Genomic DNA, 16,314 nt, shown 5'->3' with positions numbered 1-16,314 from the left:
TTTCCCAGATCACCTGTCAAGGAATCCTCCAGGATTTTGGCCTCTTCTGTCAAGTTATTTTATTTGGTACATTTGGTTTATGGCAATCCTTTAGATCAGTGGTTCCTGTCCCTTAAGTTGAATCGGGCATGTTTAATTTGGGAGATATCCAAAATGTGTAGCGTTTAGGGGCCTCCAGGGACAGGGTTGGGAACCACTACTTTGAGCTTCAACTGAGGGCATCGTTGGCCTTAATGTTGACAGTGTGCCTATTAACAGTACATTCGCTGATCCAAAGATGTACTTTTTACACGGACAACAAAAAATAAAAGCCAAATAATATTTCTCCACTGTCTTTAAGTCAGTTTATTCCAAAACAATCTCACAGCACAGATGTCATCCAATATCATTGACCCAAGTGTCTTTGATACAACAGAGTAGTGCGAGTTGTTTTAATATTTTAGTTGCATCTTCACAAGACTCTTGAATCTCGGTTAAGCAGTTGTTTAATATGTAACATGATTAAAACATTTTATTCAAAATATACAGTTGCATGTTTGAATTCTTCCACACCACTTTGACTCTGTTAATGACAATTCACACAGAAGTTTTTGTATTTTCAGATTTTATTCTCAAATTAATGCCTTCCTGCTTTGCATAATGAGCCTTACGTTCACCTAAAAGGATCTGACTAAAACCAAGATGATCCATCTTGACTGTTGTTGAATCATGCCAATACCAAAGAGGAACAGAACTATATGTTTAAAGTGGACCCAGTGGGCAGAGCAATGGTGGCGATAGTTCAGTCAAACATTTAAGTCCACAGTGCCAGCGTTTGTTGGCTTGATGTCATAGAGCAGTTACCCTGTGGGAAGGGGAAGTTTCTGGAATTCTGTCAAATCAGTCATCCAGGAAGAAGTAGTTTCCACTCTTCTTTTGTTCCACATCCTTAACAGAGAAAAGAACAATGTGAGGGTTTTTTGTAAATTAACACAAGTACTAAAACAAGGGCACACATTACCTAGTTACGCTTAGACAGCATTTTTGGCAATCATATGAACCGATGATGGCACTTCCTGCTAGGGCTGACCCTGATTATATATTTATTAAACTTTAGTGTGTCTTCAAGAGACTTTAAACCAAATGCACGAGTCATATGGTCTTTTTGAAAAAGCCATTTATGTAGATTGACAGTAACGGCCATGACTAGCACACACTATTGAATATGGACTGGGCTCTTTGGACCGATACTCAATCTGGTTAAAAATGTCGGAGAAGATACCAATCCAGGTATCGGACCTGTGAATCCCTACTTTTGACCTAATCAAGAAATGTAAGATTGTACGAAACAATTGATGTCAAGTCAAATTTAACCATTTGAAAGCACACATATACCTTAATGGAATTTAGTTTGTTGATTCTTGGTCTGAAGTTGTTGGGGTCTCTCCTGAACGTGATCTCCAGCTGTGATAAAAACTTATTCATGCCAGCCAACAGGTTCTGTGGACTGATGCAAACATATACAATGAACATCAACGTAGACGCAAGTCCATCTATCTCACAAAGAGGTACGATGATACAAGCAGATATAGCATAAGGAAAATCCGTACGCATTTGCCATAGTGTTTCTGGAGGGAATTCCGTCGAAGACGATGACACGGTCCGCCAGGTAAGTGGCCATGATGAAGTCGTGCTCCACCACAAATGCCGTCTTCTTGGCATGAAGGATGAATCTGCACAGGAGAGCAAGAAAATGAATGAAAATAAGGATCAACTGCATCAAAGAGGAATCCAGAGATTGAATGAGGTAGACAATAATTGGTTTGCCCAACATGCTTTACCGATATGCACGTTATTCGCAGAATCCAATCATAGAAACTGAATTAACTACAAAACACGGACGCTCAAGCTACTGAACACATTTGGGATGAAATGTATGTATTAATGCACACTTAATCAAATTAAATTGATATGTCCTAGTGTGGCGATTCAACCACAAAAGGCTGAGATTTCATTAAACAAATAGCATTTACGGTCTGCATGAGGTGTGCTTCAACAGTAAGTGAATGTGAGAAGCCGCTGCTTTTAAACTACACGCATCAGTAACATTACGTGTGCTCTGTGCGTCTATTAATGACAGAGTAGAGCACGTAGCACATCTAAACTATATATTTATATCAGGGCTGCACGATGACAAAGTCATATTGTGATTTGAACTGCGATAATGATGGTAGAGTACGACCACATGGAGGTTTTCACACTTGAGCCCTCTTAAAAAGAACCAAACTGAGACCTTTTTTCAGTTCAACTACAAACAAATAAATATATAAACAGTGAAACAAAGTCTTCTTCATATCCAAATGTTACCATCCAACATGTACCTGTCTTTGTCCATTTTGTGACAGGATCTCAGCCCACTAATCATCATTAGTTTTTGAAACAGTCAACTTGAATATTAGGGATGCTCCAATCAGGATTTTAAAATCGATACCGACTCCAATCTCCATCTCATCAATCGATGCTGATCATTTAACTGTTTACCAGCAGCTCTGTCAAAACTGGTTATATGTAAACTTTCTGCTCAATGTCACTGTTAACTACATTTCCCTGTTGGTAAAACCAAAGTTGTTGCCTAGTTTTTGCTGTCAAATATAATGTTGATTGATTGAATAATGCAATAAACACAAAATATAAATGTTACTCTTTATTCTAGGCCTTGAAAACTAGTCGGCTTATACAAACTATTATTTACTGTACATAAGATAGTCCTAAAGAATGAGGCTTAATGTCAAACTGGAGTTGAACTGATAACCCATTGGTGTAATTACATTTAAAGTGAAGATTTTGGTTAGTTTGTCACCACTGCATTTAATTATTTGTATTCATTATTTTATTATATTTAATTTAGAAATGCATTATATTGTAGTATCTAAATATTTGATGTAGATTTATTATATGTATGTTCCTTCCTTCTCATGTTGTTGGATGTTGGTGATATTAGTTCTGCTTTCACTTGTTTCCGCGGGGAGTGTAATAAGTGCGACACGCTCTCTCGTGTGAGGTAAACAAATGACGGGAGAATGAAGAGCGTATGTTTCTGGACTCTGCAGGTGTTGCTGTTAATGCTGTTTGCTCAGCAATCATTTAATAAAGATGTTTGAATTATACCCCATCTTGTATTCTGCGTTATTATGATACATGTGCCTTGCGGAGACTGAGATGCTGCTATCGCAGATAATAATAAAAAACGCTTCACGCAGGACGCGCCAGTTTAGTGTAAATAAAGCGTTTAGCGCACGTAAGCAAACGGAACCGAACTCACTTCTGTTACTGTAAGCATGAGCGGGAGATGTGGAGCACAGAACCGCTCTGAAAACACTGTAACAATGCTCGGACTTAATATAGACTGGACAGAGTAGTGCAAATACACTTTGAAGGGAGCAGACTATTTATTTATTTAATTATATCTCAGCCCTTCCAGTTTAATAATCGCACACGGTCATATCGCAGTTTTTATTTTACTTCGATTAACTGTGCAGCCCTAATTTAAATAATTAAATCATATCCATTTGCAGTATAAGAAGCACTTTAGTGAAGTGAAGCCATCATAAAAACCATAAGGTTTCCACCGAAACGCCAAAATAAAAGCTCAGTTTCACTAGACGCTTGAAGCTGAAAAAAATGCAACAGAGATATTACTTTTGTACAGTAAATGTACTATTCAATGTAGTAGTAGTATTAGTAATGATGATATTAATATATCAATAATAATGACATGTTTAAGCAATATCTCAAGCAACAGTTTCATCACTGCTTTAATAATAATTATTATTTCTTCATGAATTATGTGATACTCTAAAAGTACAGCGCTGTATTTGACCATAATAATAATAATAATAATAATAACAAATTAAACAAAAAGCCCTGCAGGTGAAGGTGCTTCTAGAGATGTCCTGTTTCAGTGGGATGACCAAAATTAAATGATTATAACTACAAAAACAAAAGAAGAAGAAAACTATTACATTTTTCAATGATATAGACTATGATACATTCAGAGACTCCCAGCCTAATAAACTGCTGAAAAAATTAACTTTGTATCTTATTTTTCTGATTTAGCATTAGGCTATATATCTCTAAATAAGGTCGCTCTGAAAAACTGCTTTTTTGTTCCCAATCATGTTAAATGTATCGGAGATAAATTGCGTGTTGATCAGAGCGATTAAAAGTTATAACATTACAAACATACATTTATCCTAGTGCCCAAAAACGTCTCCAAACAAATAAAACATAAGAATGAATTACAAATGACTAGTGCAATGGTTTCTTAAAAAGTCATTTTCAAAAACAGGTTATAAAATAAAAGTCCTCCTGAAGACGTGTTGCAGATATATTACCGTTTGATAACCCTGGCAGCCATCAGACGCTGCTCAGAGTCCAGATAGGCAGACGGCTCGTCGATCAGATACACATCTGCTGGTTTCCCTAAACACAGAGTCAAGGCGACACGCTGCAGCTCACCACCAGACAGATTCTGAACCTACAGAAAGAGAAAGAGACCATCAGTGTACTGCATTAGAAGCAGAGCGTGTCCGTTTGAAGGAGTTCATTTGAGCAGTGTAGACTCACGTCCTGGTCGATGATGCTCTCTATCTGCATGGGCTTCATAACATCAGTGACGAACTGAGGGTGCGTGTATGCGTCTCTGATCTTATCGTGTAGAAGTGCTCGTACACTGCCCTGAAAACACACACCGTTATAATTCCTGCAGTTTGACTTTTAAAGTACGGCCGAACAGCAACACACGTAACTCACTTTAAACTTCGGGCTGATCTTCTGTGGTTTGTAGCTCACGTTCAGGATGGGCACATCACCTGAGACACACAACAGACACTCAAATGCCTTTGAAAATGCGTTTCTCTATAATAAATGACACACAAGCTACATTAGAGTACACGTGTGAAGCTGAATTTCACCTCCTCCATCTGGTTTCAGGCCTCCAGCAAGCATTCTGATGAACGTGGTCTTCCCAGTTCCTGAAAATGGAAAAACGTTCTTTAGTGGAAAAGGAAAAACATTCACCAGATACATCAACTTCCTTCTCCACATCTCTCACCGTTCTCTCCGAGCATGACCATGATCTCGGAGTCTGTAAACTCTCCCTCTGTGATGCCGAGGGTGAACTCTCCCATACTCTTCTTCATGTTGGGATACTGATAGCGACACATTTTCTTCACTTCCTCTTCAGCGGCCGTCTCTGCCACTTTAAACACCAGGGACGTCTCTCTGAAGCGCAGGTTCTCTGTCGGCACGTAGCCATCCAGGAAGATATTAATTCCTGAAGAAGTGGAGAGAAAGAGAGAATAATCACAAAACACAGCCACATTTATGAGGATCATACGCACATTCCCACGGTCTTTCCACTAAATGCATTTTGTAGCGGCGCTACTGATTTACGAGTGCCGCTGTTGGTATTTTATTGACATTTTATGCATTTGACCGACACTTTAACGCAAAGTGACTTACAGTGCACTTATTACAGGGACAATCCCCCCGGAGCAACCTGGAGTTAAGTGCCTTGCTCAAGGACACAATGGTGGTGGCTGTGGGGATCGAACCAGTGACCTTCTGATTACCATTTATGTGCTTTAGCCCACTACACCACCACCAAACATAGCTCGTTTTCTACTCTGCAAAAGAGACCCAATCACTCACAATCACAGTGACGTCACCGCATAACACGTGTCAAACTCGCTTCATTTCAAGTGGCCCGTAAGCTCACAATGTTCAATGAAACAATGTTTCACTGAACAATCAGTTAGCACTTTCCTCATGAATATTAATGAGCCTTCCACCATCATCTGTATGCTTTGGAGCACATTTTGCTCACTTCAAAAGTGGAATGAAACTACAAGATAGCACTACACAGGTCAATTATCAACACGGCTTAATCATAGCAGCACGAGTGCAGAGCAGGTGCTGTAATGCGCAGTCTGGTCTCAACCGGTCTTGTAAACCAGCGAGATGCGTGGCGGGGATTGCGAAACCTGTTTGAATGCGGTTCAACTCGACTCTGCTCACTTTTTGGGGGTTTTCCCACTGTGGATAGTACCTGGTACTTATTTTAGTACCACCTCGGTCGAGGTTCCAAGCGAGCCGATACAAAATGGGACGACAAAATCCTGCAGATCACTGATTGGTCAGAGAGAATCGTCACTACCAGCGTCACTGGATTTGCGCCATGGGACATCAACCCGCTAGTTTTAAATTTATCAACAGCGATAGCAGTATCATTTGTTCACATGCCTTTCAAATTGTGAATGTGCAAAACCACGCCATAGTCAATAAACGAGGTGCAGACGGTCCACTCGTTAGCGATGAGCGAAAAAGCCTCTCAGGAAGTGTATCAGCTGTTGGCCACTCACGGTTACCACCAGACCTACCAACAGTGAAGGGAAAAGTAAAAAACACTTAAAAGTGACTACAGAACCATCAAGGAAAAGTGGAAGTGGTTCGACCAAATGGACACTCTCTAGACCGGCTGAGCAATGGGAGGGAGAGTGCCCTGGACTGGCGTTGATCCATGATGGAGGATGGTACGTTTTGTTACGTTAACTCTATACTCTTCTTGAAAGCTTCACTTTATTTAGTTGAGCAGCTACTGGAAGCTTCTAAAACAACCAGACCAATTTAACTGTTACACTTGTGTAAAATCACCATGCAACAACTGCTTTATGCAGCACAATGAGCTAGCAGCTAACAGCTAGCGGTCGTGTTATTGTTTTGGTCAGTTTGTGTCGTGTTTAAGATGATGTCACGGCAGTAGAGGCGGCGCAACTATGTTGTATAACTACTAGCCTATAATCCCACCCACATTGAGGCGGCACTAAACTGCAGTGGAAATGCAAGCTCAGAAAAGTAAAGTGAGTCGAGTTGAGGCGAGCCGTAATGTGCGGTGGAAAAGTGCCACAACTGTACTGTATTATATGGCAGAAAAACTTCCTAAATGTATTTAGACTGCTGTGTTTTGTTTTTTATGACAATAATCCCAGTTCTTTATATAGCGACCACAGTAACTAATCATGGTAGTGAGGAGCAATGCATGGTTTTATAGTTACCACGAACTATTACCAATATCATTGTTAAAACTAGAGACACTATGGAAGAACTAGGGTGCATTTTCTTAATGACGAGACAAGCCATCAACTTTCCATCTGTGCTCTTGTAATGCTCTCTGATTGTAGGAAAATGTGGTTTTGTTTGCCTTCAGAAATTGGAAGAGATGACTGTAGTTTTATCAGTAGGAGCCTGATGAAAGGAATCTGTAAAGACCCAATTTAACCATATAAACCTACGGTGTTCATTTGTTCCCCACAGATGTTACTCTTGATATCATAATTTTCATCTGCGTCCCAACCTCAAAATAAATGCTATACTCTCAAATGTGCATTTCAATGTAATATTATTTACATGGGTGCTAGCAAAGCCATCTTTAACTACATTCTCACAGTGACGATTCTTGGTTCATTCGTGACGAAATTGAAGTGCACTTGTAGTGTGCTCCCTTAAAACACACTTCGCTTTCCCACTAAAGTGAATAACTGTGTCTGTAAGCAGTACTCCATGTGACTCATGTGCCGTGTTTCATGACTTCTGAAGTCACACAACATGCGAGGAACTGTCCCAAACTGCAAATGGGTCATTCTTAAATTAATGACATTTTTCCATTCGGTTCAGTTTCTGTCTATAAACGCTGAGGGTTAAACATTTTATAACATGTTGACGTTAATTTTTATTCATAAAGGACAACTTGGCTGTTGTTCTTTTTTTTATTATTTTGTGTCACGAACGAAGTTAACGCTAACAACAGTTAAATGGGTTACAACACCACATTTTGAGGGTTCAATGGGGTACAACACCAAATATTTTTGTGTGAAAATAATCCCTACATGCATATTTAAGCACCATCTGAACTTTGACCTTAATTATTTTCTACAACTTTTTGCATAAAAACAAAAAACAAAAAAACAAGGGGTTTAACATTGATTAAACCAATAACAAGAAATGAAGGGACAAACATTCTTTTTAAATTATTACAATTATTAATAATAATTTTTGTTTTGCTTTTTTGCACACTTGTTCGGCCTTGCACTCATGCAAAATAAGTACACAAATAACTTCACATGTCATAGAAGTGGTGTACCGGATGAAGGGAAGAAGGATTTTTTTCAGGCAATTAACCATTTCAAATATATTTTCTAACAGTCCTTCGGTTATAAAATGATATATATATATATATATTTTTTTTTATTTTGGCTATTTGAAAGCTTTTCATGACTGAAGTAGTCAAGGGACATGTTTGTCAACATATTTTGATGTTGACACAAATCTTGTCAGAAATAACCCATTTTGTGAGACACAAAGCTGTTTTTACACAAGGGGGCGCTAGAGGGCTCACAAAACTGAGACCTCCATTGATCTTCATTCAAATCTCAGTCTAGGTAGGCAGCTCACTATGATCCCTACACATTCTGTCAAGGTAGGCAGCTCACTATGATCCCTACACATTCTGTCAAGGTAGGCAGCTCACTATGATCCCTACACATTCTGTCTAGGTAGGCAGCTCACTATGATCCCTACACATTCTGTCAAGGTAGGCAGCTCACTATGATCCCTACACATTCTGTCAAGGTAGGCAGCTCACTATGATCCCTACACATTCTGTCAAGGTAGGCAGCTCACTATGATCCCTACACATTCTGTCTAGGTAGGCAGCTCACTATGATCCCTACACATTCTGTCAAGGTAGGCAGCTCACTATGATCCCTACACATTCTGTCTAGGTAGGCAGCTCACTATGATCCCTACACATTCTGTCTAGGTAGGCAGCTCACTATGATCCCTACACATTCTGTCTAGGTAGGCAGCTCACTATGATCCCTACACATTCTGTCTAGGTAGGCAGCTCACTATGATCCCTACACATTCTGTCTAGGTAGGCAGCTCACTATGATCCCTACACATTCTGTCAAGGTAGGCAGCTCACTATGATCCCTACACATTCTGTCAAGGTAGGCAGCTCACTATGATCCCTACACATTCTGTCTAGGTAGGCAGCTCACTATGATCCCTACACATTCTGTCAAGGTAGGCAGCTCACTATGATCCCTACACATTCTGTCTAGGTAGGCAGCTCACTATGATCCCTACACATTCTGTCTAGGTAGGCAGCTCACTATGATCCCTACACATTCTGTCAAGGTAGGCAGCTCACTATGATCCCTACACATTCTGTCAAGGTAGGCAGCTCACTATGATCCCTACACATTCTGTCAAGGTAGGCAGCTCACTATGATCCCTACACATTCTGTCTAGGTAGGCAGCTCACTATGATCCCTACACATTCTGTCAAGGTAGGCAGCTCACTATGATCCCTACACATTCTGTCAAGGTAGGCAGCTCACTATGATCCCTACACATTCTGTCAAGGCAGGCAGCTCACTATGATCCCTACACATTCTGTCTAGGTAAGCAGCTTAGTCTGTAGGAAATTTACTAAAAGTGTTGTCTAGGCAGGCGGCTTGCTAGGTGTTGAGACGGCCTGAGTGTGCGCACGAGTAAACTGTACCTTCTCGGACGCTGAAGGGCATGGTGACTACTCCATAAGCGCTGGGCACTCCATACAGACAGCAGATGAAGTCTGACAGGTAATCCAACACGCTCAAGTCATGCTCCACAACAATGATGTACCTACACAAACACAGCCAAAGGTCAGAAGAGTGTTAGGTGGTCTGTGTGAGGTTCTGAGGTGTGAAGACCAGTGCTGGGGTGTAACTAACTAAAATGTCATGTGACAGCAACTCAAGCCATTTCCATACTAATGTAGCATCTCACCTGTCTGGAGAGATGAGGGAGCGGATGGTGATAGCAGCTCTCAGCCTCTGTTTCACGTCGAGATAACTGGACGGCTCGTCAAACATGAAACTACAGAGAGAGTAACGTCAGTCAGTGTACCAGACGTCACATTAAAACCAATTACAAGACACATGACAAGCACAGGAGGGACTCACATATCAGCTCTCTGAATGCAGACGACTGCGCAGGCGAATCTCTGCAGCTCTCCTCCTGATAGGTCCTCAACATTACGCTCACGCAAATGCAACAGATCTGAACAATCAGAACACAATCAGCTACATGCATCACATACTAATATAATGCCAAAAAACGTTGGTGCACATTACAATCAAAGGACGTTTTAGTCAATTCATCATTGCCTTAACATATTGCGTAATGCATGTGTACACACCCAGCTGTTCACACACCAGCTCCTCTGATTTGGTGTCGTCCTTCCTGCTCAGGATGGCCCCTACTGACCCCTATAGGACAAACAGACACATTACAGCTCATCAGGGCAAAATCACAAATAAAGCCAATGTCTTCTAATACATACTAGACATATATAAAACACATAATTGAGTTCTCCATTTGCTGCAATAATCAAACAATAAAAACTAAAAATACAGCTCCATAAAAATATAAATGACTTTGCGTAAAACACCCTGCTCTGCTCTCAAGATATTGTAATCAGGATTGAAAAATCAGCTATTGAAAACTACATTCTATGTTAATTAGGGATGCACCCATGTGATACCTGGATTGGTATCGGCTCTGATACTGAAGCTTTTAGACCGATCGTGTATCGGTCCGACGAGCCGATCCAAATCTGATACCGTGTGTTAGTCATTAATAGTTCATAACGGTCAAGCTCAAAAAAATGACATAAAAGAACCATAAAAACACCATTAAAGCCGTTCATATGACTCGTGCATTTTATTCAAAGCCACTTGAAGATGTGCGACAGCTCTGTGAATCACAAAAGACTGTGTTTAATAAGTAAATATATCAAATGCATGCACAGCGCCAGAGCGTCAGTAAATGGCACACACTCGTGGTGCGCAATATTTGAGCGCTACTCACGAACATCATCTCAGATGTAGATGCTCAATAGTTCGGTTCACTTATATGCATTTAGAACGGCACCGGAGGAGCATTTTACTAGTTTACTGTGAACTTGCTAACAAACAGACACTTACAGGACGTCCTGGAGAGTCAGAATGTCAAAATAAAAGCGTGAGGGTTTAAAAGTTATATTACTATATATATTACTATTATAATTATCATTTGTTTACAAAGCCCTAAGTTGAAAGGGCTCCAAATAATAACTGTGTGAATGAAGTGGACTGATGTCTTACAACTAAATAGAATAAAAAGAGATCTGAATCCTTTAAAGTCCAGACAGAACTTGAAAAAAATGGCTTATTTTCTACTGAAGACTTTTACTGGAATTACTGTTAATTTTGCTGCTACATTATCCAGTAAACTAGTTAATAATAATGTGTTTCTTAATAAGCTGTACATCTATATTGAAATAATGTGTAGTTCGAGGTTACATATTAAAGAGCACACCCAATTATTTCCACACAATAATGCAAAGATAGTCTAAACTGATGGTAAACATTTAAAAAATAATCATAAAACGTTACTTAAATATTGGACACTCTTTACGGTGTGATAGATCTCATTAATACTGATTTGATGCAGTAAGAATGCCTATAACAGACAGCATGCAGCTTATATACATTTAGACATCGCACTGATCAAACAGTTTGAAGAATACGTCCCATCTGCGTACACATTATCTTGTCAAGACAGCGCAGATTTAATCCCGTCCGTTTTCAGGTAATTAATTAACAGCTGTGTTTACATTAATGTCACCTAAAGAGGGGTATTTTGATTAAAAACAGAGTCTCGTGCAGGAGCGCCACATTACTCACAAGACACAAGTGCACGGACGGACACATGCATGTGAGCGTTTGAAAGCGGCCAGCTGTGATTTGTCAGAGCTTGGTAATGCCGGTATTTTTGTAGCATCAATGACTATTAAAATATTGAACTGAACAGAGATTATGTCACACTTTTAGCTAATCTTGGCTGCGCCCTGCAGATGGTAAAGATCTGTGCTGGACAAACGTCTTTGACTGGTGCATTTTAGTTTATTCAGCGTCTGGTGCAGGAGCGCTGTGTTTTGTAGATTCCTTATAAAGTTTATCAACATTTAAAAATGCGCCTTCAAGTCAATTTCGAATTTGACTAGCTTACAAATGCATGCCACGGGAATGTTAATACACACTGCAGAATCGTTGTCATTTAGAAATGAGATCACGTTGGTGTCTGACTCGAGATCGCAATCTTTTAACAAACAATCGCGCAGTTCTACTTCATACCAACCTTTACGGTTTTGGGGATCTGATCGACATACTGCGGTTTAACAATGGCCTTCAGGTCGTCCTCCAGGATCTTGGTGAAGTAGTTCTGCAGCTCAGAGCCACGGAAATACGTCAGGATCTCCTGCCAGTCAGGCGGAGCCTGGAACAACACACATTTGTAAGCACACTGAGCTCTAAAACAGATTTGGAGAGTTTGTTTTAAAGAAACTCACATCAAATCGTCCCAAGTTTGGTTTCTGTTTTCCCGCCAGGATTTTGAGAGCAGTGGATTTCCCAATACCGTTAGTGCCCACAAGCCCCAGCACTTCTCCTGGACGAGGGATGGGCAGCCTGACGAACACAAATAGTTGATGTTAATCAAACAAGGTGTACGATAATAACACATTAGTGAGTCACAGAAGATGACGTGTTCTTACCTGTGAAGTTTGAAGGAATTGGCACAGTATCTGTGGGTCGTTTCCTTCTCCAGGTTGCTTGGAAGGTTGACGATCGACAGAGCACCAAATGGGCATTTCTTAAAAACAAATGAATGAATCAATAAATCCACAACGCAAACACGACAACTCTGACCTGAAGGTCAATGAAGTTTTTCAGTGCCAAAATACAAATGGAAAAAACAACATTTCACTTTATTAAATACTCCTGTATGTTGTTACCCTGTTGATGTGCGCCCCCTTTTTGAGCACAAACCATTAACAAGACATACCTGAACTTAAATGGGTGTAATTACGGGACCCTTTGGAGTTTGGACACAGTTGTAGTATCTTTTGAAAGAAGACACTTTGGGCTTTATTTCCCAAGTGTCAGAATTAATATATGTTGTTATTTTTTTAAAGTTAGAGAAATATACGATCAGTTAAAACTAACTGCTATCTCCAATTTAAAAAAAAAATACCCATCTTAAAATGTATAATAATGTCAAATATTCTTTGATAAAAAAAAATACTTAAGAAAACAGCCTTCTGAGTACCTTTGCATAGTCATATCGGTGCATAATCTGTCAAATTTCCCCTTCTAAATTTGGTATCAGTCTCAAAAATCGCATAACGGTCGGGCTCTAGTTTGAAATATCCGTTCAGGAATTTCTGTTTGTGTTTTGGCCCGTGTGATCCCGCCCACTGCCCTGCCATGGCCAGATTTGAAACAAGTTAGTGGGCAAACACAGCCATGGAAGCCAGCAATACATCTAGCTAACATTGACAGAGATATAAAAAATCCACAGGAGCTGGTTTATTATTTGCAAACAATAAAAACATTGCAAACGTATACATTAGCTGATCAGCTAACAGTGTAAGGCTCGTCGCTTGACATTGTCAGTTTGCTCGTTCCTGTTGCGTGTCCTCAACCTTGCGTGAGCTTCGAGTCTCTCCAATATTTTGAATTTGGACTGCAGTGCCCATTTTAAACACTTGATGTGAATGTTACACATTGCTCCTTTAAGTATTTAGAAATATTAAAAAATATTTTTCATGTCATTCATATAGGTTTAAAGCCTTAAAGGAAATCATATATCCCTTTTTTATCATATGACTTATATATTTCAAGATAAATATGAAAAAAGACTTTTGAAGAAATGATCGCTCTCAAACAGACAATTAATCATCATAATTGCAATTATTTGTTGGACAATTAATGGTGAGAGCCCTAGCTGAATGTTTACAGAATGACATTTGTATGTCAGATGGTATCCGTTTTTGGTATCTGAGCATTTATACAAGCATGAGTACAGAATCAGACCCAATTCCCATGCCAGTATTGGGACATCCCTAAATATGGCAGAATATGTGTGTATAACTTGCAAATGGCCTTTTTTTTGTGTTAGCTTCGTCCATTTGCATGCATTTTGGCATTAAAAACACTTCATAGAGGGCCACCAAGAGCAGAAAGTATCTGAATAGAGAGGAGCATTGAAATACCTTGATACATATTCCACAACCGATGCAAAGAGACTCAGAGATCCAGACGATCTTACTCTGTGGTGTGACTTCAATACATAGTTTACCTGAGAAAACAATTAAATGTGAAAGGAATTAGCAGGTATCAAAAACAGGTATCTTCTGAACCCTGCGTGTGCGATTCTTACCCATGCGCACCACAGGACAGCTCTTCTTGCACTCTTGACGGCATTTCTTGGGTTTACACTTGTCGTGGTTCACGATAGCGATTCTGGTGTTCTTGTCGGCCATTTGTCTGGATTGTCCTTGCACGCAGGCGACGCAGATCTACAGGAAAAGAGGAGGTCTAGACCTCACTAGAAAGAGAAAAAGACACATAGATTACATTCTAAGATGTTTATGCATTTGGCAGACACTTTTATCCAAAGTGACTTACAGTGCACTTATTACAAGGACAATCCCCCCGGAGCAACCTGGAGTTAAGTGCCTTGCTCAAGGGCACAATGGTGGTGGTCTTGGGGTTCGAACCAGCGACCTTCTGATTAACAGCCCTGTGCTTTAGCCACTACGCCACCACCACTCACAAGATATGAAAGGGGCCAGCTTTTGCTATCTAATCATGCACAGACAGCTGTTCCACTCTCTGTTATCCTGGTGGCATTTGCATTTAACTGAAACAGCCTGGCAGGAAAAACATGATCTCAAACTACAGCAGTCCACCTGTTTAGAGACTAGATAGACAGATCACGGCACCATCAGACTGATGAATGAGGTTGCAGAGTTGCCATATTTGACTGTGCAGCACTGGCACCATGTGACAGCTGATATAAACCTACACACATACCACTGTCTACATAATAAATACAGACAATACACCTTTAACTGGGATTTATCATTTATTGCACACCTAGCACACCAATTACAAGAACTATCCTGTCTTGCATTCAGTGCAGAGCTCAATCAGGAGCTCAACGTTGATAGCTCGAGAGTAACAACTTGCAGGACTCGAACCTGCGACCTTCTGATTTCTAGCCCAGACATTTCACCACTACGCCACACTATTGCAGGCAAACTAACGGGACCAGACCACTCCCTAAGTTACACCCCAATGTCTCCACACAATGGACCGAGAGAACCCAGAGCTATGTCTGTAATACACATTTGAATAATCACATATTGATAGATTTGTGCTGGTATCAAGCACGTGGCGCATGTGTGCGCGCGCCCGTCGTGACTCCAGTGCGCGCGAGAGAAAAAAGGATGACGCAAGTTTTTTCATCGAACTATTTTACATCACCGTCACCACATTTATTCCATTTGGCGAAAACGTCGGTTAAGTCAATATTCACTTGGTTCAGAATGACGTCTGAGAAATAAAGGTGGGAAAATGTAAAAGAAAAAGAAGAGGCCTGGCGCTGAATGCCGCACGCGCCCACAGCTGATACGCTTTTAGTCTGTCGAAATATCTTTTTAATCGTTACAAAATACCAATAAAAACTGCTCACCTCTCGCCGATGCGACAGTCACACTATAACGCGTTAATAAACGCTGAATGTCTTCTTTCGGGGTAAAGAGACGAACGGCGCGTGCTACTGTGGCACGCACGAGACAACACCGGTTGCAAAGATGGCGCTAGAGAACGTGACGTTAACAGGACGCGACGGTGTCGTAGAGCGGAACGACGTCATAGCGCGTCAGGTGCTGGGGAAATATGAACGGTGTAATGGATGTTTGATGATATTCGATCCATCCATCCATCCATCCATCGTCAACCGCTTATCCTGTGTACAGGGTCGCGGGTGATATTCGATCTACCATAATAATATTATATATTAATATTATTTTCCACTTTCAATTAGATAATTTTTTTTAACCAACATCAGTCCTGATCATAACTAACAAATATTCAATCATTTTCAAGATTTTAACCCTTTAAATGCCAGTTTGTTCATATAATGTCACTGTTTTTACACACACACACACACAGAGAGAGAGAGAGAGAGAGAGAGAGAGAGAGAGAGATAGAGAGATTTATTAATACACACATTCAAAACACACACTAACATCCATACCAACACACCCACACAATTTTAGGTGCATCATTTATTCAATTGGCCTGCAGTGCTCTATAATACAGCAAACAGAAAATAGGAAAA

General features: G+C 40.2%; 1 protein-coding gene across 1 annotated transcript; it reads right to left on the bottom strand.

Annotated features, from left to right (window-relative positions):
* Positions 1–70: 70 nt before the first annotated feature.
* Positions 71–15,792, bottom strand: abce1 (ATP-binding cassette, sub-family E (OABP), member 1). The gene is made up of 18 exons (XM_052091436.1): positions 15,664–15,792; positions 14,347–14,514; positions 14,180–14,265; positions 12,680–12,777; positions 12,476–12,593; positions 12,265–12,402; positions 10,283–10,352; positions 10,047–10,143; positions 9,871–9,960; positions 9,605–9,726; positions 5,093–5,314; positions 4,953–5,012; positions 4,792–4,850; positions 4,606–4,716; positions 4,374–4,516; positions 1,590–1,712; positions 1,375–1,486; positions 71–927 (listed from the first exon to the last, which is right to left on the bottom strand). The coding sequence occupies exons 2-18, from the start codon at positions 14,447–14,449 to the stop codon at positions 880–882; spliced, it is 1,800 nt and encodes a 599-aa protein (XP_051947396.1). The 5' UTR covers positions 14,450–14,514; positions 15,664–15,792; the 3' UTR covers positions 71–879.
* Positions 15,793–16,314: the final 522 nt, after the last annotated feature.

This window comes from Xyrauchen texanus, chromosome 25 (assembly GCF_025860055.1).
Source record: "Xyrauchen texanus isolate HMW12.3.18 chromosome 25, RBS_HiC_50CHRs, whole genome shotgun sequence".
Classification (NCBI taxonomy): Eukaryota; Metazoa; Chordata; class Actinopteri; order Cypriniformes; family Catostomidae; genus Xyrauchen; species Xyrauchen texanus.
The sequence above is the reverse complement of the archived record's forward strand: the minus strand, read 5'-3'. Positions and strand labels throughout refer to the sequence as shown.

What these genes read in the sequence shown, in the direction of transcription:
- abce1 (XM_052091436.1), bottom strand. Translation starts at nt 14,449, where the DNA reads ATGGCCGACAAGAACACCAGAATCGCTATCGTGAACCACGACAAGTGT. An exon ending in GCTGGTGTGTGAACAGCTGG is followed by an intron (nt 10,144 to 10,282) that starts GTGTGTACACAT and finishes CTGATTGTTCAG; the next exon opens with ATCTGTTGCATTTGCGTGAG. An exon ending in AGAGCATCATCGACCAGGAC is followed by an intron (nt 4,517 to 4,605) that starts GTGAGTCTACAC and finishes CTCTTTCTGTAG; the next exon opens with GTTCAGAATCTGTCTGGTGG.